The sequence below is a fragment of the Neomonachus schauinslandi genome, chromosome 1 (genome assembly GCF_002201575.2).
Source record: "Neomonachus schauinslandi chromosome 1, ASM220157v2, whole genome shotgun sequence".
Taxonomy (NCBI): Eukaryota; Metazoa; Chordata; class Mammalia; order Carnivora; family Phocidae; genus Neomonachus; species Neomonachus schauinslandi.
Genome location: NC_058403.1, coordinates 200,125,221 through 200,146,583, shown reverse-complemented (window position 1 = coordinate 200,146,583; position 21,363 = coordinate 200,125,221). Strand labels below are relative to the sequence as shown.

The following is a 21,363-nucleotide window of genomic DNA, read 5'->3' as shown; positions in this document are numbered from 1 at the left end:
GCCATCACCACGCGTGTCTGTGGAAGACCCAAAATGTGCTCGAATGTGACTGAGGAGCTGAATTTTAAATTTTGTTATTAATTTAAGCATAAATTGCCGCACATGGCCAGTGACTGTTGGTCAGCACAAAGATTAGAGTCTCAGGTTAGGTGCTCAGGTCTTTTGAACAAAACCAATCAACCAAACAACAACAAAAAACCCCAGGCTAGTTCACCAAACCGCTGGTTATCTCTGAAAGCTTGCTTTCAGAAACACCCTCGACATAGCTAAGAATCACCTGACGCTCTGCTCCACGGTAGGACTGGTACAGAGCAATTTCTGTTTCCAAGGTTAAACCGCTTCCGTTTCTGGGAAGAATGGTAGAAATGCAAAGCTGAAGACCTCCGATAGACACGTCACCTGACCTTCAGGTGAGATGAAACTCCAGCGTTCCACACTGAGGAGGGTATGTCTTGTTTTCCAAGACTTCCCACAGGAGTTTCTTGGGGAGCTGTGGGGATATCAGGCAGCTTGGACTGACCTTAATCTTATGGCCAAAGATTCTTCTCCCTCCCCACTCAGGTCTCTGGGAACAAAGTACGAAGTAAACCTCAGATAAAAGTCTTGGGTCAATTTTTAAATGGCCTCTGACTTTAGCCACTTGTAATGGTGACTGTGACTTTGAAAACCAACCACGGAGAGCTCACCGTTGGGAGGGATTCAGACCCCGCTCACTGCCTGGCACCCTGAAGATCAAACACTAGACTTGCAAGAGGGGCTGAGCCCCTGTGCTGAGAACAGGACCCTAGTGCTCTGGAGACCCTCCCCGGTCCACCTTCCCCTGTGCACTCCACGCCACGTTCTAAATTGTCAAGGCCGACTCACAAATGCCTGCGTAAGGATTTTCATGCTACCACCTTAAATATCTGGGACTCGGGAATATTTGGTTAGCTCTCATTGAAGCCCCTGCCTGCTTCCAAAAAAGGCTTGAACCTGATTCTTTGTCCTGCTGCCTGCCAACTGTCACCTCCCACTGTCAGAGTCTTATTTCTTTCTTTTTTTTTTTTTTAAGATTTTTAAATTTTTTATTAGAGAGAGAGAGTACAATCAGGGGGAGCGGCAGGTAGAGGGAGAGGGAGAAGAAGCAGGCTCCCTGCTGAGCAGGGAGCCCGATATGGGGCTCGATCCCAGGACCCCGGGATCATGACCTGAGCCGAAGGCAGACGCTTAACTGTCTGAGCCACCCAGGGGCCCCCAGAGTCTTATTTCTTTCCTTTTTTTTTTTTTTTTTTAAGATTTTTATTTATTTAACAGAGAGAGAGAGCACAAGTAGGCAGAGCGGCAGACAGAGGGAGAGGGAGAAGCAGGCTCTCCGCCGAGCAGGGAGCCCGATGCGGGACTCGATCCCAGTACCCTGGGATCATGACCTGAGCCGAAAGCAGCCACTTAACTGACTGAGTCACCCAGGCGCCCCCAGAGTCTTATTTCTAACTCCCGGGATTTTCCACACTAGGTGAATGGTGGAATCCGGATGAGGACACACCATCTTTCAGATTTCTTGTGAGAAGACCAGCCCACTCAGCTCTCCCTACTCTTCAAGTTGACAACTTAATGAAGACGATCCCAGAAGCAAAATAAGAGGGATGTCTAACCAAGAAAGGGGCAGGGAGTTGGGGAGAGAGAGGGAGACCTCCTTACCTTTGAAGAACGGTATAAAGGACACGGTCAGGCCCTGCCTGGTGGCCTCTTGTCGGAAGCTGGGGGCAAAGGTGCGGAGGGTCACTGAGATGTTCTGCTTCACCTGGATCTGCTCGATGGAGCCTCCAGGGCAGAAGAAGCCGAAGTAAAGTTCCTGGCCGGGGACGGCACTGGCCACCAGGTAGCTGAAGCTCGTGTTGCAGACCTTCTCTTGCGTGTGCTGTTGCAGCTTCTGGGCAGGCACCAGTGCCAGGCTCAGCCTGTCCTTGGGCACCAGCAGCTTCCAGGAGAAGTCATGCAGCTGCACGGGCAGCTGGAGGATGTCCCCAGGCACCTGGAGGGAGTGGGATCTCCTGTGGCAGTACCGGTGGTCCATGCAGCCTGGAAAAGAGGGGCTCATGGTACCGGGCAGGGAGGGGACCGGCCGTGTGTCCTCCCCAGCTGGAGAGACCACCCAGGCTTTCTTGCTTTTCCCTTTGGTCTCTCCTCTCCCACTCCGTCCCCCACTCCGGGCTCCCTGATGCTTCTTTTCTAGCCACCCCGCTTGCTCTCTCACGTTCTTACTCCACCCTAAATTGGCAGACCAACTTCTGGGGGAGTACTTAGGGTTGAAATGTCCTCTTCCTGTGTGTCAGCCTCTCTTCTGTGGCTCTGAGTCTCAAATGCTAAGTATGGGCAGGGCATAGGTTTTTCCTTCGCCCTGCTTGCCAGCGTCCCCGACTGTGGGGAAGTAGCTTGGTGCAGCGGTCAGAGCAGGGATGGAGCTGGGGAGGTATCTGCCACCTCCTAGTGGGCAGGCTGCCTCAAGTCTTGTGGCTTGAGCTGTTGCATCTGTGGAAGCTCTAAGAGCATCCATGTCAGAGGTCATGGCGGCCCAGCGGGGAGGGGACTAGGGGTTTTGCTGCCCTCCATTCATCAAACATTTAGTATGTGACTAATACATGTCCAGCAGCCCCAGGGGCTAAAGGGACCAAAAAAATGGAACAAGCTGCAGTTCTTGACCTCAAGACTCTCAGTCTCATGCAAGAGGAGACAAGTGTGCAGTGAGCCTGGAGGCGGGGTGAGGGGGGTTCGGGGGTGGGGAGGCTACACAGAGGAGAGGATCTCAGGAGAGATGCTGGAAGGCTGGGCAGAGGACGCAGGAATGAGCTTGGGAGTGCAATGCACTTCTGAAGGATGCCCGTTCTCACCGAGGCTCTGGTCCTAGAGGGGCACGTCTCCACCTCACTGTCCACTGCCTGCCCTTGCTCACCCTGCACGGCAGGGGACAGCTCTGATCATATGATTTACAGCCTACCCAGTGGACCCCACTAAGAAGATAGGGCGGGGCAGCGAGACCTGCCCACAGCCCCGGAGGATTGTGCTAACCAAGGGGGCGTACTTATGGTTTTCTCGGCGTTCATCCACAGGCGAGTCAGATTATCACAAAGGAAGGAGATCTTGTGTTTGGAGCCGGACGTCAGGGTGAGGTTGGTGCTGCAGGTCCGAGAATCCAGACACACGAAGCAGCCAGGGACAAACTTGCGGCTAAGCTTGATGGGCCGCGGCTCGATGGTGAGCGACATGGCTTGCTCGTTACTCAAGTCGACCAGGTAGATTTTATCTGAAACCACGAAGAGAAAACAGGTCTGAAGCATGGATCAGCAGCCACCCTGTGAAGGGGCAAAAATTAGCATAAAAAGTCTCATGGCTGGGGAGCATTGGAAATATGTTTTATTATTACGAGAATATGCAAGCGGGTGCCTGGGTGGCTCAGTCAGTTAGGCATCTGCCTTCGGCTCAGGTCATGATCTCAGGGTCCTGGGATCGAGCCCCACATCGGGAAGCTCAGGAAGTCCGCTTCTCCCTTTGCCCCTTCCCCCATTTGTGCTTGCTCTCTCTCTGTCTCAAATAATAAAACCTTTTTTTTTTTTTAAAGATTTTATTTATTTATTTGAGAGAGAGAGAGAACAAGCAGGGGGAGGGAGAGGGAGAAGCAAGCTCCCCGCTGAGCGGGGAGCCTGGGGCTCCATCCCAGGACCCTGAAATCATGACCTGAGCTGAAGGCAGACGCTTAACCAACTGAGCCACCTAGGTGCCCCTCAAATAATAAAATAAGAACATACAAGAACTCTAGGAGAAATTTAAAAGGAAAAATAATGGACTGAATTTCTACCACCCATATTTAACCGCTTTTACTTCTTCAAATTCATTTTAGCCCTTGTTCGTATGCATGCATATTTTTTTTTAAGATTTTTATTTATTTATTTGAGACAGAGAGAATGAGAGACAGAGAGCATGAGAGGGAGGAGGGTCAGAGGGAGAAGCAGACTCCCCGCCGAGCAGTGAGCCCGATGCAGGACTCGATCCCAGGACTCCAGGATCATGACCTGAGCTGAAGGCAGTCGCTTAACCAACTGAGCCACCCAGGCGCCCCTGCATGCATATTTTCAACTGCCTAAAAGTATAGTATATACAAAATTTTATACTCAGCTTTTACTTTATTACTTTACACAGGTTTACTTATTTTTCCATAGTTTTCATATTCACGAGTCTTTGAAAATATTCAGTAATTTAGTGGCTGTGTGATAGTTAACAAGTGAGATTTACCATTGTTTATTTAAGTATTCTCCTGCTATGAATTAGCAACAGTGTGGTATTAGCGTGGGGACAGAAGATTCATAGATATTACATTTCTTCATAAATATTATTATTATTCACAGATATATCCATCGATATTATAATTTAGTCTCTAATAAATGCTATATTTCAAATAAGTGAGGAAAAGACAAACCACTCCTGGCTTGGCTAGAACTCTCTCTCCCATTAGTACAAGAATAAAATTAGACTGGTATTTCAAAGCAAAGAGAATATCCTTATAAATGTGGAGTGCAAATTATAAAAGAAAAAAAATTTAGGTATCTGTCTGCTAATAGGTACTGAAATGCTGAAGGACAAGGGACACATTGGGAGAAAATATCTGTAAGAAAGATGGATTGAGCGGTTCACAGAAAGGGAAATGGAAATGTTCACATATTCAAAATATAAGGAGTTCTTTTTTTTTTTTTAAAGATTTTATTTATTTATTTGAGAGGGAGAGTGAGAGAGAGAGAGAGCATAAGAGGGAGGAGCGGGAGAGGGAGAAGCAGACTCCCCGCCGAGCAGGGAGCCCGACGCGGGACTTGATCCCAGGACTCCAGGATCATGACCTGAGCCGAAGGCAGTCGCTTAACCAACTGAGCCACCCAGGCGCCCTATAAGGAGTTCTTAGTATCACTTGCAGTATCACTTGTCATCACAGAAAAGCAAATTAAAACAAAGTGTAGAGGGTGAAGATGAAAGCCTGCCCCCTTGGGACCCCAGAGGTGTAACCGGGGAATATACGCCCATGTCTGTACCGCAGCTCTGGAACTGTGGAAAACCAGACACCACGTAATACGGGAAGGGTTAAATGCTCTGTGGAACATTCATGAACATTCATGAACATTCAAAGCCTATGTGGTCTCTGTAATGCTCGTGGCCTCTGTGGAATATTATTTAGCAGTTAAAAAGAAAGAGGGAGATCTAGGGGTGGGGCCTGGGTGGCTCAGTTGGTTAAGTGTCTGCCTTCAGCTCAGGTCATGAGCTCAGGGTCCTGGGGCTCCCTGCTCAGCGGGGAGCCTCCTTCTCCCTCTCCCTCTGCCCCTCCCTCCTGCTTGTGTGCATGCACACGCGCAAGGTCTCTCTTTCTCAAATAAATAAAATCTTTTATTTTTTTATTTTTTAAAATATTTTATTTATTTATTTGACAGAGAGAGACACAGCGAGAGAGGGAACACAAGCAGGAGGAGTGGGAGAGGGAGAAGCAGGCCTCCCGCTGAGCAGGGAGCCCGATGCGGGGCTCGATCCCAGGACCCTGGGACCATGACCTGAGCCGAAGGCAGACGCTTAACGACTGAGCCACCCAGGCGCCCTCAAATAAATAAAATCTTAAAAAAAAAGAGGGAGATCTAAATATACTGATCTAAGAACTTCCAAGATACGGTGTTGACTAAAACAGCAAGTGTAGAACAAATGTAGACTCTGACACCGTGCGATTATACGATCTCTGCATCAAATGTAATCGCTATTTCTATGTGTATATACTTATGTATGTAAATGAAGAGAAACAAGATCTGGAGAGAAATACAACAAATCCGTAACTGTGGTTACCCCAGGAGAGGAGCCAAGAGTGGGGCGCCACACACTATTTAGAATACCTCTGCTTGTTGACCGAGCTTCTCTGGAGGGTGCTCTGACCAGACTGCTTCCTGCGGAACCCGTAACATCTTCATGTTCAACCTTTTCTCTTGGGTTGGTTGGATTCCCTCAGAGAAGAGCCCGCCATTCACCAAATGGAGGAAACACACTTGGGGCTTCCCATGAAGGAAGCAGGATGGGGCCTCGAGAGTCAGCACATCAAACTTACTCAAACTGCCTGTGTTCAGCTTAGCGCCTTCACCTTCAGGGCAACTGGGATCTTTGGTTCAAAAACTTCCCTTTCCAGGGAAGGAACTCCTATCTTCTGTTGCCCGCGGGAGGAGCGCCCCCGGGCTGCTTGGTGGATCTGGGGCTGGAGTGGCTTCTCCCACTTTTAGCCCTCGTTCTGAAAGTGACGTGTTGCCAATTCCTGCCTTTGAAAGTTTCTTCTTGGTGTTTCCCACTGTGGGATTAGATTCTGCACTTTTGGGTCTGCTGAATCAGTTACCCCTGTACGTCCATGCTGGGAAATGTTAGAATATTGTCTCCTTTCCATTTATCACTTCCCTTGGAATTTATGCTTTTAGAAATATTTTAAATGCCATTACAGTGTGGTTTAAGAAGGAAGCAAATGTCTCTTTAATGGGAAGCCCTCATTTTCCAATTAGTTGTGTTTTTCTCATCAGAAAGTGAACTTCAGGGATCTCCATAACCTGCTTATCTGGCACATGGTCAAGAGTCCATGATGTGCTGGGTTGTTAATCCTCATACATCCTTGAGAGGGAGTGTGTCAGCCAGCTCAGGCTAAATTATGCTACAGTAACAAATGGTCCCCCAAATCTGAAGGTTGAGAATAACCAAGATTCATTCTTTTTTTTTTTTTTAAAGATTTTATTTATTTATTTGACAGAGACGGACACAGCGAGAGAGGGAACACAAGCAGGGGGAGCGGGAGAGGGAGAAGCAGGCTCCCTGCAGAGCAGGGAGCCCGATGTGGGACTCGATCCCAGGACCCTGGGATCATGACCTGAGCCGAAGGCAGTCGCTCAACCGACTGAGCCACCCAGGCGCCCACCAAGATTCATTCTTCATTCACCTTACACATCCATTGTGAGTTGGCTGTAGCACTGGGGCATGTCTTTTTAACTCTTTTTTTTTTTTTTAAGATTTTATTTATTTGAGAGAGAGCACGAGTGGGGGATGGGGTGTGGGGGGAGGGGCAGAGGGAGAGGCAGGCTCCCCGCTGAGCAAGGAGCCTGACAAGGGGCTCCTTTCCAGGACCCCAGGATCAGGACCTGAGCCGAAGACACTTAACCGACTGAGCCACTCGGGGGCCCCATGTCTTTTTAATTGAGATCCGGGCTGAAGGAGAAGGCTCTGTGACAGAGTTTGAAAGGAGAACCACAGGATGGGTGCTGAAGTTCTGCTTAGAAGGGGCACACACTCACTTCTGCTCATATTTCACTGGAGAAGCAAATTCACGTGGCCAAGCCTGTAGCCAATGCGGTAACGAATCTAATCCTCCCCCAAAAGGGGTGGTGAAGATTTTGGAATATACAGTCCAGCATAGTAGGCTTCCTCACCCCCATTTGACAGACAGGGAACCTAAGGCCAGGAGATGGCGGTGGGACTAGGATTCAAGTCCACATCTTATGGATTACAAAGTCTATGCTGTTTCTGTAATGCTCGTGGCCTCTGTGGACCCCAGCTTCCTCTTCTCTAGCTGGTGTCGGTGCAGAGGAGATAAGAAACCGTGGGAACCCTGGGCCTGGCTTCCCGAAGCTCGTATAGGGATGATGCTCCCTCTGAAAAAAACCACCAACAGCCATCTGATCCCAAGATGAGAGCAAAGTTGTCCCTCGATGTGCATTAGAAATGCACTGAATTTGTCAGACTTGCTTTAGTTCAAGGACAGTTCTTCAAATATTGATGGGGGACCTGCTTTTACCACCCACACTGTACTCCAGGGATGGTCTGCAACCATAAATGGAACTTTGCTTTGGAAAGTTCAAAGTTTAGATGTGTTTAAGGTAATACTGCTTTCATCATGTCGATTTTTATAAACTACAAATTTGAAGCTTAGAAAGGTAGTAACTTGTCCCAAGTCACACAGCTTGCTAGTAGCAGAGTCCGGCTCCCAAACCCGCTAACCACTGGCTATAGCTTCCCTTGACGTTTTGGTCGTGAGATTTATATATAATAAAATGCAGAGATCTTAAGTGTTCAGTGTGATGAGTTTTGTCAACTTTATATATCCATCGTATCTATCACCCAGAGCAAGACTGAGAATATTCCTATTATCCCAGAAAGGTCCTTTGTGCCCCTTTCATCAATTCCCCTTGACTTCCAGTCATGCCCCGCGAAGGCCATGACTTTCTGATTTTTATCACTGCAGGTTTCACCTGTTCTAGAACTTCCTATAAATGGAATCATATGGTATGTACTCTCCTGTCTGGCTTTTTCCCCTCAGGAAAATGTATTTAAGGCTCATCCATGTTGTTGTGGATATCAGTCGCTTTTTCCTTATCATCACAGAGTGGTGTTCCACAGGATGAATATCCCACATTTGTTTGTTCCTAGATTGATGGAGATTTAGGTTGTTTCCTATGATGAATAAAACTGCTATATACATATTCTTTTATCAATCTTTGAGTAGACTTACGGTTTCATTTCTCTAGGGCAATTACCGAGGAGGAAAATTTCTGCCAGATGATGCTCTCAAGTGATTGAGCCTTTGTACCCTCCTGCCAGCCGTGTGTCCGGGTTCCAGTGCCCCACGTTCTCACCAACATTTGGTATTGCCAGCCTTTCTCATTTTAGCCATTCTGGTGGGTGTCGAATGGTACTGTGGTTTTACAGTTCACATTTCCTTTGAAGGTCACTGTAGAACGATCAAGGGACAGTGATGAGACACCCCGCACTTGAGCCAAAACAGAGTGGAGTTTGTTGAGGAAAATGATCCTGATTCTGAGGCAAGACGGACCTTGCTCCGCGGGGAGCGTCAGGAGGACCCTGGACTCCGTGTTCACACACCCCATGTGTCCGGCTTTCCAGTTCTGCAGACACATCCCATCCGTTAGTCGTTTGATGTGGCTTCTTTCCACAGTTTCGGTTGGCTCTCAGGGTAGACACGGTAAATTCCCACGATGCCTAAGGCTTTAGCTGTCCAGGTAAGAGGGAAGTATGCAGCCCTCACCTGTCACACGTGGGGTGCTTTAAAGGGAAATGTCACTATCTACATTCGTAAATCTATGGAAAGATAAGGCAGATTTTACTCAGTGTCTCCTATGTGCTCTGACAAGTGGCTTTATCCTACCCTCACCAGGAGGAGGAGGAGGGGTAGGTGTGACGGTTACCAATTTACAGCTGAAAGAGACCTTAGGCTCCAAGTATTTGCTCAAGGCTAGGAACCTAATTGATAGTTTCCTACCGCAAGAGAATCCCATATTCTTTCTACAACACTGCACATGTTTCCTTCCTGTAATAAACACTTGAGCCAGAGATTTGAAAAGACATCCACCCCCGCCCCCAAAAGACAACCTTTCACTATTTGCTACTTACTGACACTGGAAACCCTTGATGGGATTAGCTTATTGATTGAAGTTTCCAAAAGGCCCCTAATGATTTTTGTGGAATCTGTAGAGATTTCTTATTTATTTATTTATTTTTAAAGATTTTATTTATTTATTTGACAGAGAGAGAGATAGCGAGAGCGGGAACACAAGCAGGGGGAGCGGGAGAGGGAGAAGCAGGCTTCCCGCTGAGCAGGGAGCCCGATGCGGGGCTCGATCCCAGGATCTGGGATCATGACCTGAGCTGAAGGCAGACGCTTAACAACTGAGCCACCCAGGCGCCCCTATTTATTTATATTTTTGAGAGAGAGAGAGTGTGTGTGTTCGAGCAGGGTGGGGAGGGGCAGAGGGAGAGAGAGAATCTTTTTTTTTAAAAGATTTCATTTATTTATTTATTTGAGAGAGAGAGAGAGAGAGAAGGAGCAGGGGGAGAAGCAGACTCCCTGCCCAGCAGGGAACCCGATGTGGGACTCAATCCCAGGACTCCAGGATCACAACCTGAGCTGAAGGCAGATGCCCAACTGACTGAGCCACCCAGGCGCCCTGAGAGAGAGACCCTTAAGCGCAGAGCTGGATACGGGGCTTGATCTAACTACGCTGACATCATGACGTGAGTCGAAATCAAGAGTTGGATGCTTAACCGACTATGCCACCCAGGCATCCCCGAGATTTCTTACTTATTTTTTTAAAAATTTTATTTTTTATTTGACAGAGAGAGACACAGCGAGAGAGGGAACACAAGCAGGGGGAGTGGGAAAGGGAGAAGCAAGCTTCCCGCTGAGCAGGGAGCCCGAAGTGGGGCTCGATCCCAGGACCCTGGGATCATGACCTGAGCTAAAGGCAGATGCTTAACGACTGAGCCACCCAGGAGCCCCAGATTTCTTACTTTAACATAAAAACAGGCTCCATGGGAATAAGTCAGAGGCCACAATACGTGTCAACTCTGCCAGGACAAACATAAGACTCACCGAGCTTGAGTTACCCAACAAAAAACAAAAACCAAAACCAAGTCAACATTTCGTTAAGGGCTCCAGGTGGCTTCTGGGGGTCTACAGAAGCTGAAAAAGAAGCAATACGACTGCTTCCCCAACCAGCATTTACTCAGACTGGTTAACGGAAGCACACGGTGTAACAAGGGGGAAACTCCGGTTCATCTACCTTGGTTGATAACCCAGAAGATACTCATCTGTCTGGTATTTTCAGAGCAAGTGAATATATCTTCGAAAAGCTGGAGGAGGATGCAGAAAGCAGCAGGCTAGCGGTCTGCTCTGGCTAAAGGGAACCATATATTTGGGCAGGCTACTATTAATTTGTGTGATCAGTAACCACAGGGCCACTTGCAGGAATGATATAAAAAGAGGAACAGGGTGCAGGAGACAACAGAGACATTGTTTCTCTACCGTGACTATCAGGATGAAACTCCAAGGGGAACAAAATTATTTTGTATAGTTCCAGGAAATGATGGGACACTAATAACAGGTATGACAGGGTAGTACCATTGACCCTTGAACAATGAGGGGGTAGGGGTGCTGACCCCCTCCCACAGTTGAAAATATTCATATAACTTTTGACTCCCCCCAAAACTTAGCTACTGATAGCCCACTGTTGACCAGAAGCCTTATCAATAACATAGTCGATTAACATATATTTTGTATGTCATGTGTATGACGTACTGTTTCTTGCAATAAAGTCAGCTAGAGAAAAGAAATTGTTATTAAGAAAATCATAAGGGGGGGGTGCCTGGGTGGCTCAGTCGTTAAGCGTCTGCCTTCGGCTCAGGTCATGATCCCGGGGTCCTGGGATCGAGCCCCACATCAGGCTCCCTGCTCGGTGGGAAGCCTGCTTCTCCCTCTCCCGCTCCCCCTGCTTGTGTTCCCTCTCTCACTGTGTCTCTCTCTGTCAAATAAATAAATAAAATCTTAGGAAAAAAAGAGAAAAGAAAATGGTAAGGAAAAGAAAATACTTTTAAGGTATTATATTATATTTATTGGGGAAAAAAGTCTGTGTATAAGTGGACCCGGGCAGTTCAAACCGTGTTGTTCAAGGGTCAACTGTATTGTACTATCAAAAAATAAAGAATAAGAAAGAGCGTGCAGAATGGAACACTGAAAAACAAGATCTGTTTGGTAGAGATGAACGTGAATCGAGCTCTCGAACCCGGCTGAGCTGCTGTGCTTTGGACAGCCTAAGTTGTCAGTGCTCACAAACACGGTTACAGCAGGCCGGATGGGTTACTCCTCAGGCCCAGGGCAGCCCTCATTCCTCATCCCACGACATAGGTGTCTGTGGTCAAGTCATGGAAAGACACCCCTGGAGGACTCCTCTGGGTCTACTCCGGGTCTAGTTTGAGCCTATCTGATATTCTTGAGCAAAGTAGAGAGAAGGTTGATAGTAGGGTTTTTGGGAGCAGGAATTAGGTTCAAGGTAACACCTGACTGTTTCCCACCTTCAGAGATTGTTTTTATTTTGTTTTTTTTGCAGTGTGGGCCCACTGTGGTCAGGTCCTGCTGTGGATGATGAGGGTGTTGGGCGCTTGCTGGGGCTCTGATGGCTGCCTCCGCCCTTGCCGAGGCTTTGGCTTTGCATGGTTGCTGTTGACAGCCAATCTCTAGGCTTGAAAAGGTCTCCTGCTCTTCTTTCTCATGCTCTTCCCCTCATCTGACTTCTTGGAACAGCCCCTCTCCTGGGTGCCCCCACCGAGGCGTATCCACCTGCCCCTTCCGATGGGCTGTGCCATTGGATGGTGCATCTGGTTCTTGAGCCACTTTGGGCAAGAGGCTGCCTCCTGAGATTAGGATAAGGATTTACAAAAGGCTGAAATGTGCCAGAAACTGTGGTTGGTGTGGGAAGAGAGAGGAATAAGACAGATTCCTGACTGGGAGGAATTTGGTGGGACACAGACCTGCAGACGGATAAATACAAAATGGTGTGTGATGAATGCAAACCCCGTCCCCACGAGTGCTCTCGGAGTAGTGGCTTTGGTTTGGGCAGTTGTTCCTCTACTTGGGGCAAAGGGGGATAAGCGAGGGGCAAGAGGCCCTGGCCCGGGCTCAGGGAGGCACAGCAGAGGGAGGCCTCCATGGGGGACCAGCTGCAGGAGTTTGCCTCCACACTCTTGGGGGAAGGAAGGGCAGAGGCTCCTACCCGAGAGACTCAGTCTCTTGAAGCACCTCCCTCCTGCTCCAAAGCTTCTTCTTTCTCATTTCCAAGGCAAGAAAGAGCAGAAACAGGACACATAGCCCCTGACTGTGGCAATGAGGGGCATCAACCATCTGGGCCCCCCGGTAGGTTGGAAAGTGCCAGACTCTGCCACGAGTCTGCCCCTGGAATTCCTGTCAGCCTGCTGTGCATTCCCTGCCCTGAAGTCCCACGCCACACCAGTGCAACTCCTGGGGAGTGACCTCCTGCATCTCTCTCTGGGTTGTAGTCCATCTCGAAGGACAAGCGCTGTGTCATTTTCAACCCCACATCCCTTCCTTGATCTAGAACCCTGCTGGATAACACTCAAAGAGCGCTTACTACCTGTCAGGCACCGTGTACCTCATTTCTTCCTTAAAACACCCCTATGAGGGTGGGCCTATCCTCTCTATTCTAAGATGAGGAACCGAGTCACACAAAGGTTAAGTGCCTTGCCCACAGTCACTTGGTAAGTAGGGGAACCGGGATTCAAATCCCCGTGGGCAGACCCTATACTTTGTGTGAAGCCGTGATACCACTCAACAGCGTTAAACGCAGTTAACTGCTCTTTACTTACCTGGCACCTAAGGCCAGACCCTTCTTGACGCTGGTTAAAGCCTGTTTAACAATTTGATGAGTTGCGGAAATGAACTCAGCTCTTATTCCAGGAAATGCAATACATCGGCAGCACTCACCATAGGGGAGATGAGAAACAAATCCCTCGGTCTCCTAAACTCAAACCCACACCATCTCCAGATGCTTGCGTGGCTGTTTTCAACATTGTGATGATGCAATTGTGACAGCAGAATCACAAAAATGTGTCAGCGGACACACACACACACACACACACACACACACACACACACACACACTGATGCCTTCTACAGGGTTATTGTAAATCAAAAGGCGTCTTAGGGGCGCCTGGGTGGCTCAGTTGGTTAAGCGACTGCCTTCGGCTCAGGTCATGATCCTGGAGTCCCGGGATCGAGTCCCGCATCGGACTCCCTGCTCAGCAGGGAGTCTGCTTCTCCCTTTCCCGCACCCCCCTCTTGTGCTCTCTCTCTCTCTCACTCTCTCTCTCAAATAAATAAATAAAATCTTTAAAAAAAAAAAAAAAAAGGCGTCTTAGTCTGGTTATGCTGGGGCTGCAGCTTCTGGAAAAACCCAGAAAGTATTCCCGAGGCAGCACCAGCCCAGCAACCCCTGGGGCGGGTCCCACACTGTTGCTGTCTAGATGTTTATCAGCTCTACTTAAATAAACATCTTGTTTCCACTTAACCATTTCTGCCTGGCTCCACCTACTTCCTGGAAGTCAATACTAACCAAACCAAGGCTGAGAATCAGTCCTCGGGACAGAACTCATCCTGAGCCCACGTCACAGGTTGAAGACCACTAGTCACACACTTGCTCCTTCACACACTCCAGTTTACAGATGGGCCCTGGGAACAGCCACTCTGAACTCATCTCATACCTTTGATTTCAAGATCCACACCGCTCCCCACAGAGCAAAGTTCAAGGAGGCACTCGCTCTCAGGGGCTGACCTTGTACTCACATGACCCTGAGGGTGAGCACCTCCAGAAGAGCAAGCGCCTCAGAGGGTTGCCTCCTTCAATGTTGCATGCTGGGCACTTTGCCCTAGTCCTGGCCCTGACTCACCTTTTCTGGGTTCATGGCATCTCGGTAAATGTGTGTAGAGTGAGGTGCAACCTCATTCTCATCAACCCACCTGGGGTTCAGAATGGTCCAGAGCATAGGCTCTGGGTTCTGAGCTTGCTCTGCTCCTGACAAGCTATGTGATGTTGGGCTAGTTCTAAACGCTCTCTGGACCTCCTGGTTTTTCACCAGTAATTGAGGATAATTCCTGCCTCCCCTGTAGGGTTGTAATAAGGATTAGCTGAAGCTAAGTGGCGTGCTTAGGTCAGGACTTGGCACGGAGTGTGTGTGCATGGTGCGGGGCACTCGGCCAATTAAACAGGGTTCATTGTCATTATCATTGCTGATGGTGCTGGCGCCATTAATTCACACTGAGGGTCAAGACACGTGACCTAGAAAGTAACCTTCTGGGGATGCCTGGGTGGCTCAGTCAGTTAAGCGTCCAGCTCTTGATTTTCGCTCAGGGCATGATCTCAGGGTGGTGAGATGGCTCTGTGCTGGGCGTGGAACCTGCTTAAGATTCTCTCTCTTTCCCTCTGTGCACCACCCGCCCCCTCTGCTCATGCTCTCTCTCTCTCTCTCAAAAAAAAAAGTAAACTTCCAACACCTTTGTTAAAAACAACAGCCTGAATGCAAGTTCCCATTTGCTTCTTACTGTGTTAAAATGGAGCGGCATGCCATGTGTTCACCAATGAGCCTGTCATACTCTCAACGCACTTCCTGAAACTCTTAGAGAGTCCAGAGTCCAAGTGTTCCCGAAGCCACAGATGAGAAATAGGACGGGAACCTCATGCCAAGCCGACTATCCAGGAAGGAAAGAAGGAGCTGGAGGAGGAGGGGAAAGGAAAGTGGGGTTCACTTACTGCTTTCATTTTGTGGATGTTGGACCAAAACTTGAAATTGCAGCCGGAGGATCCCTGGATTTTGGGCATCTTGGTCACAGCCTTGCAGAGAGAGGTTGAAGTTCCCAGCCATGTTCCCGGGCTGCTTGTCCTCCAGCCTGAACACCTCGGGGTTGGTGGTGGAGCCCGGGATGTAGTACTCAACCCGCTCCTCCTTCTTCTCGCAGTTGGACACATTGAAGTGAAGGAAGGAGACGCTCGCCCGCAGGTGCGCGGGAATGACAAACTGCCACGTCATGAGCTCGTCCTCCGGGAAGCCATCTGGGTAGTTGGCAGACATTAGAGTTGCCGAACCTTCACCCTCAAACACAGATTCGATGATGCACAGTCCTGTCAGTAGTAGGACCCGAAAGAGAAAGAAGAGGAGGTGATTAGACCCTGCCCCCGCTGTCCATGGCTGAGAGGCAGCAGCTTTAGGGAAGAACCATGAGAGCAATGCTCAGGTCTCGAGCTCTGGGTGTGGTCTTATCCCTGATAAGGATACATCAGTGGTGGGTGACTAAATGTTGAATGACCGACCCAGCGGGGGAACAAAGCCCCAGTTTGTAGTGTCTGCCCATTTCCTTGCTGTAAATACTCGCACCATGGCTGATTTCAGGCCACCAACATGATATGAATGTGGAGTTTGGAGCAGATGGGCAGTAGCCCCCCGTTGTATGGCATTTCCCACCACAGAGTTACGACCGACATCAATAACCTCAAGAGCACAGATAACAGTAAAACGTAGCGAAATAATTAGGAAGTGATGAGTTTTGAGTGTCTATTACCTTTGTTTCTAAATGAATTTAACTGTAAGTTTACATCATTTTATTTCTATGAATGCTCAGCGTCAGCCCACAAAATTCCGGAACATCAACCATCAGCTGTTACGAACGGGTGGGAGCCGGCTTCAGCACACCAAGGATACAATTACTAGAAACGTGAAAGGGCTAGAAGATGGGACAAAGAAGTCAGCAACGGGGTAATCAAGGGAGGTCTGTAGAGCCAATCCCACTTCGTGTTCTGAAAACAAACCTCACGGGCACAGAGGACCGAGGAAAGAGAGTGGCCACACAGTTTGTTTAATAGAGAAGGGTGGGTTCACACCAGGAGATGCGCACCACCCCCGGAAGAGTGGGATCTTCCTTCGAGGTATTCAGGTCGAGTCACACAATAGTGCGGACATCTGCCCATTTCTGACCTAGAGCAGGGGGTGGGGTTTGTAGGTTTCAGCCTCGGCCAATGGTGGGGATGGAAGGGCGGGAGCAGGGGGTGGGGTTTGTAGGTTTCAGCCTCGGCCAATGGTGGGGATGGAGGGGCGTGCTCACTTTTTTTTTTTTTAAAGATTTTATTTTTATTTATTTGAGAGAGAGAGAATGAGAGAGAGCAGGCACATGAGAGAGGGTAGGGTCAGAGGGAGAAGCAGACTCCCTGCCGAGCAGGGAGCCCGATGCGGGACTCGATCCCGGGACTCCAGGATCACGACCTGAGCCGAAGGCAGTCGCTTAACCAACTGAGCCACCCAGGCGCCCGCGTGCTCACGTTTTATAGAAGATCGGTTTGCGATGCCGAAGCCGGAGACGTTTCGGTTGTGGAACCAGGGCAAGTGTAATGCCATTTTCACCCCTTCTTGCATTTTGATGCGGGACACAGTGCCGTTGCTGCAGAAGGTCCCGATCTTGACCGCGGTGGCATCAATGCGGCCGCTGATGGAGTGGGTGACTCCGTCCGGACAGCTCTCCCCTGGCCCGATCTGCCTCAGGCGAGGGATGGCGAACTGCAGCTCTAGACCAATGCTCTTGTGAGCTTTGACTTCCCAGATGAAGGTTCTGTTGAGGGTGGGCAGCGCCGATGTGGAGGGCTGAAGCTGGACCTCCCCAAATGGACAGGGGCCTGACATGCAGTCTGAAACACAGTCACAAAAGCAAGCTTGGTCACGGATGCCACCAGGCCACTCAGGGCCTCTCTTGACCCCTGGAGGAGATGCTGCCCGCCCCCCCGCCCCCCAGGCAGAGGCACGATCTCCTGGCAGTGTGGGTGTTTGGGGGGGAACTGGGGGGCTAGGGGGGAGCCCCCTTGGCCCAGAGAGCCTGAAGGGTCCAACTGCACCTCTTCCCCTCCCAGGGTGGGTAGCAGCCCACAGCCAATCACTGCTCCCCAAGGCAGGGGTGAACAAGCCTGACCTCCTTGTTTCAAGGGACACAACCTGGTGAGGCCGCTCATATGCCCGCATCGGCCAGTGGCTACACTTCAGCTAAAACCACACCTTCGCTTACTTCCTCCCTTGGCTTTATTTTTTCACGGCTTCCTCGTTCCGAGGGCACCCTCTGGACAAATGACTGAAAAATCTCCGTGTCAGGCTCTGCTTCCAGGGAACACAAGTCACAAGTCACCTCCTAACTACTATGTTTTCCAGACTGGAGTAAGCCAGATGGAGGCCCTTTGCAATGGAACCCGGGATGTGGGATACCCCACGTCCCCCCACACCGGGTCTGAGACAGTCATGGTTTCACAACTGCGAAGGCACGGTGCTCAGCTTTGCCTTTCAAGACTGGTTTTTCCATCAACGTACCCATCAACATACCTAGTACTCTGAACTTACAACCCCCTTCATGGCTGGAACCCGGAGGCACAGTTATCGTTCGGCCTTGGGGCTGTAATGCTGCTGTTTTATGACCAGTGCAGTTAAATTTTTTTTTTTTTTTTTTAAGGCAAACAGCTAATGACATCCTTTGATGTGTCTTGTTTCCTAAGCCTTTTAAAACAAAGCACAAAACGTTGCTCTCAAGGAGGAAATGAGCCCGCGGAAGAAGGGACAGAAGGCAGACAGAACAGGGACACTTTGTTGTATCCAGGCAGGGAATCCGAATGTGCAGTGGCTTCTGGCCACTGGAACAGGAAATCTTCCCACCCCTAGTGCTGCTCCAGTGGGGGGTCTGAAAGGACCACCGACGCAAAGTGGGATCACGGGAGAATTTCAGAGCTGGCTAGGACCTCCGAGGTCATTCCTACCCGAGCTCTCAATTTTGCAAGGCGGTCCTGGAGTCTGGGTGACAAGTGTGTTTGCGGTGACTATGATCCCAGGACGAAAGCCCAGGCTGTGTTTGGTCCACCAGAGTTCTTGCCAACACGTCGTGCTGACTGATCCATGAAATGGGGTCAGACGATAAGGTGACGAAGGTGGTTAAAGTTAGATTTTGCGGGTGGGTAAAGATAGGACCTATTTTTAGGAGCTCACGGAAACTTCATTATATCAAGCCACCTCTGGGGCGCCTGGGTGGCTCCGTCGGTTAAGCGTCTGCCTTCGGCTCAGGTCATGAACCCGGGGTCCTGGGATTGAGCCCCGCATCGGGCTCCCGGCTCAGCGGGGAGCCTGCTTCTCCCTCTCCCAATGTTCCTCTCCCTGCCCGTGCTCTCTCTCTCTCAAATGAATAAAATCTTAAAAAAAAAAAAAAGCCACCCCTGCCAGGGCTTTCTAGCCACACCTCCAATGTGCCCAGGGCCATATGGATTAGCTCTTGCTGGGCTCTCGTGGGATCTCTTAACCCTCTTTAGACAGTGGGTTTTTTGTGTTGTTGTTGTTTTTTTTTAAATGTTCTGGCACACTTTGATTTTAGGGTTGTAAGAGCCTTATTATATGAACTATGAAAATCCACCTCCTTTGGTGCTCTAGAACAGGGGTCAGCAAATCACAGCAAATGGGCCCAGTCCAGCCCAATCCCTGCCACCAAGCATAAACATGTGGGACATCACTGCCCAGATGTCTCCCTACTATCTGTGGCTGATTTCATCCTGCAACAGCAGAGCTCAGTGGTTGGGAAAGAGACGATCTGAGATATTTACTACCCAGACTTTTACGGAAAAGGTTTCCCAACCCTCCTCTGGAATGCTTTAAATATAAGAACTTATCTTCTCCTTGAAGTTTTATAGGATACTCTATGAAACCATGTCTAACTAACCCAAACCCCGTTTTCCTCCACCTTGGACATGGTTTCCAATCTCCTCCTTGGTTATTTATTCAGGTCTCCTAACTTTCTAGGAGTCAATCTGGCTCATTACATTTTCCCTGAAAATTATTCCTTTTATTCAGATTTTCACACTTATTATCATAATATTGTACATAGTCTATTTTAGAAATTGCCTCTGTAAGGGGCGCCTGGGTGGCTCAGTCGTTAAGCGTCTGCCTTTGGCTCAGGTCATGATCCCAGGGTCCTGGGATCGAGCCCCGCATCGGGCTCCCTGCTCTGCGGGAAGCCTGCTTCTCCCTCTCCCGCTCCCCCTGCTTGTGTTCCTGCTCTCGCTGTCTCTCTCTCTGTCAAATAAATAAAATCTTTAAAAAAAAAAATTGCCTCTGTAAATGTCATTCAATCAACATTTATCCTTTCAATGCTGTATATCTGTATGTTCTCTTTCTTTTTTTCCAGGGGACTAGTCAGAGATTTGTCTATTTAATTAGTCTTTATAGAGAACCATGCCTTAGCTTTAGTTATCAGATGTAGTTTTTTAATTCTTTTTTTTTTTTTTTAAGATTTTATTTAAGAGAGCGAGAGAGAGCACATGAGAGGGGGGAGGGTCAGAGGGAGAAGCAGGCTCCCTGCTGAGCAGGGAGCCCGATGCAGGACTCGATCCCAGGACTCCAGGATCATGACCTGAGCTGAAGGCAGTCGCTTAACCAACTGAGCCACCCAGGCGCCCTATCAGATGTAGTTTTAAAGCTGCTGATAAGTACTTTAATTTCTCTCTTTTTTTGAAGATTTTATTTATGTATTTATTTGAGAGACAGTGAGAGCAAAAGAGAAAGAGAGAGAGAGAACAAGCAGGGGGAGTGGCAGAGGGAGAGGGAGAAGCAGGCTTCCCGCTGAGCAGGGAGCCCGATGCAGGACTTGATCCCAGGACCCCGGGATCATGACCTGAGCCAAGGGCAGACACTTAACCGACTGAGCCACCCAGGCGCCCTCCTTTTGTTTTTTCTGAACTTCTTCCTAAGGTTCATTTTACTCCCTTTTCTTGCTTATCTATTGCCTGATTCATTTATTTTCAATGAAAGGCAAAAGAAATTTTCTGGGTACAGCTTTGATTGGATCCCAGATCGTGTTCTCCTTGTTGTTACTACATCCAGGCTACTAGTTGGCATGCCCACCTAAAAGCAATTGGGAGATTCTACATTTAATTCTTTCTGCCTGGTGATTATATCTTATGTCAATCTCCTATCCGAAATTCAAAATTATGAGGAATAACACTAATCCCAAATAACCATAGTTTGTTACCGTGTGTGTCAAACATTTTTAGTCCATTAGTTTATATCACCCTCAAGAGAGCCCTGTTGGTTGGTACAATGACTCTTATTTTACAGAAGAAAAAACCAAGTCACAAAGCAGTTAAGTGACTCATTTAAAGCCACATGATGAGCTTACACAATCAGGAGCCTGAAGCTGGAAGCCAGACCCAGCTCCCTCAGCCTCAAAGCTGCTGTTTTCCCCACTATGCCTCCTGGACCCACCTCCCTACCATTATGTCGTCAACCATCCAATTTCCTTCCTTCCTTCCTTCCTTCCTTCTTTCCTCCCTCCCTTCCTTCCTCCCTCCCTCCCTCCCTTCCTTCCCTTCCTTCCTCCCCTTCCTTCCCTTCCTTCCTTCCTTCCCTTCCTCCCTTCCTTCCAGATTTTTTAAAGTAATCTCTATACCCAGTGTGAGACTCGACCCTACAACCCCGAGGTCAAGAGTCACGCACTCCACCGACTGAGCCACCTAGGCGCTCCTCCAATTTCTTTGTCTTCCGACTCCCTTCCTTTTTGCTCCTCGTCAGCAAAATTTTAGCTTAAAATTTAGTTTAAATTTGAATTAAATTAGCTTTAAAGTTTTAATTTAAAAACTTTAAACTTTAGTTTAAAAACTTAGCACATCAGCTGGAGCATCCCAGACCTGAAGGAAGATCTGTAGCTCCATCAAGAAACAGTGTGGCACAGTGGTTGGCAGGCAATGCCTGGAGGCAGAGCACCTGGGTTCTTGTCCTGCTGCTGCTTATTAGCTATGCTATCTTAGGCAAGTCACTGTCTTTGAGAGTTTCTCATAGGGCTGTTTTGGAGATTCAACAATGTAACCTGTGTAAAGCGTTGAGAACCACGAACAGCCACATCACAGCTAAACAGAGTGTGGAGTTTCGGCATTACAGGCTGGTTTAGGACTGGAAAGAGAAGCAGGAAGG

At 48.8% G+C, this 21,363-nt stretch overlaps 1 protein-coding gene across 2 annotated transcripts in view; it reads right to left on the bottom strand.

Moving 5' to 3' along the window:
• The window catches only part of CDCP1 (CUB domain containing protein 1), a 59,933-nt gene that overhangs the window by 9,309 nt on the left and 29,261 nt on the right, over positions 1-21,363 (bottom strand). For both annotated transcript variants that reach the window (XM_021683232.1, XM_044921822.1), the window contains exons 3-6: positions 16,701-17,063; positions 15,141-15,509; positions 3,059-3,280; positions 1,678-2,058 (exon numbers count right to left, since the gene is read on the bottom strand). In XM_021683232.1, coding sequence (XP_021538907.1) covers positions 1,678-2,058; positions 3,059-3,280; positions 15,141-15,509; positions 16,701-17,063 — 1,335 coding nt within the window. The remainder of the gene's footprint in view (positions 1-1,677; positions 2,059-3,058; positions 3,281-15,140; positions 15,510-16,700; positions 17,064-21,363) is intronic.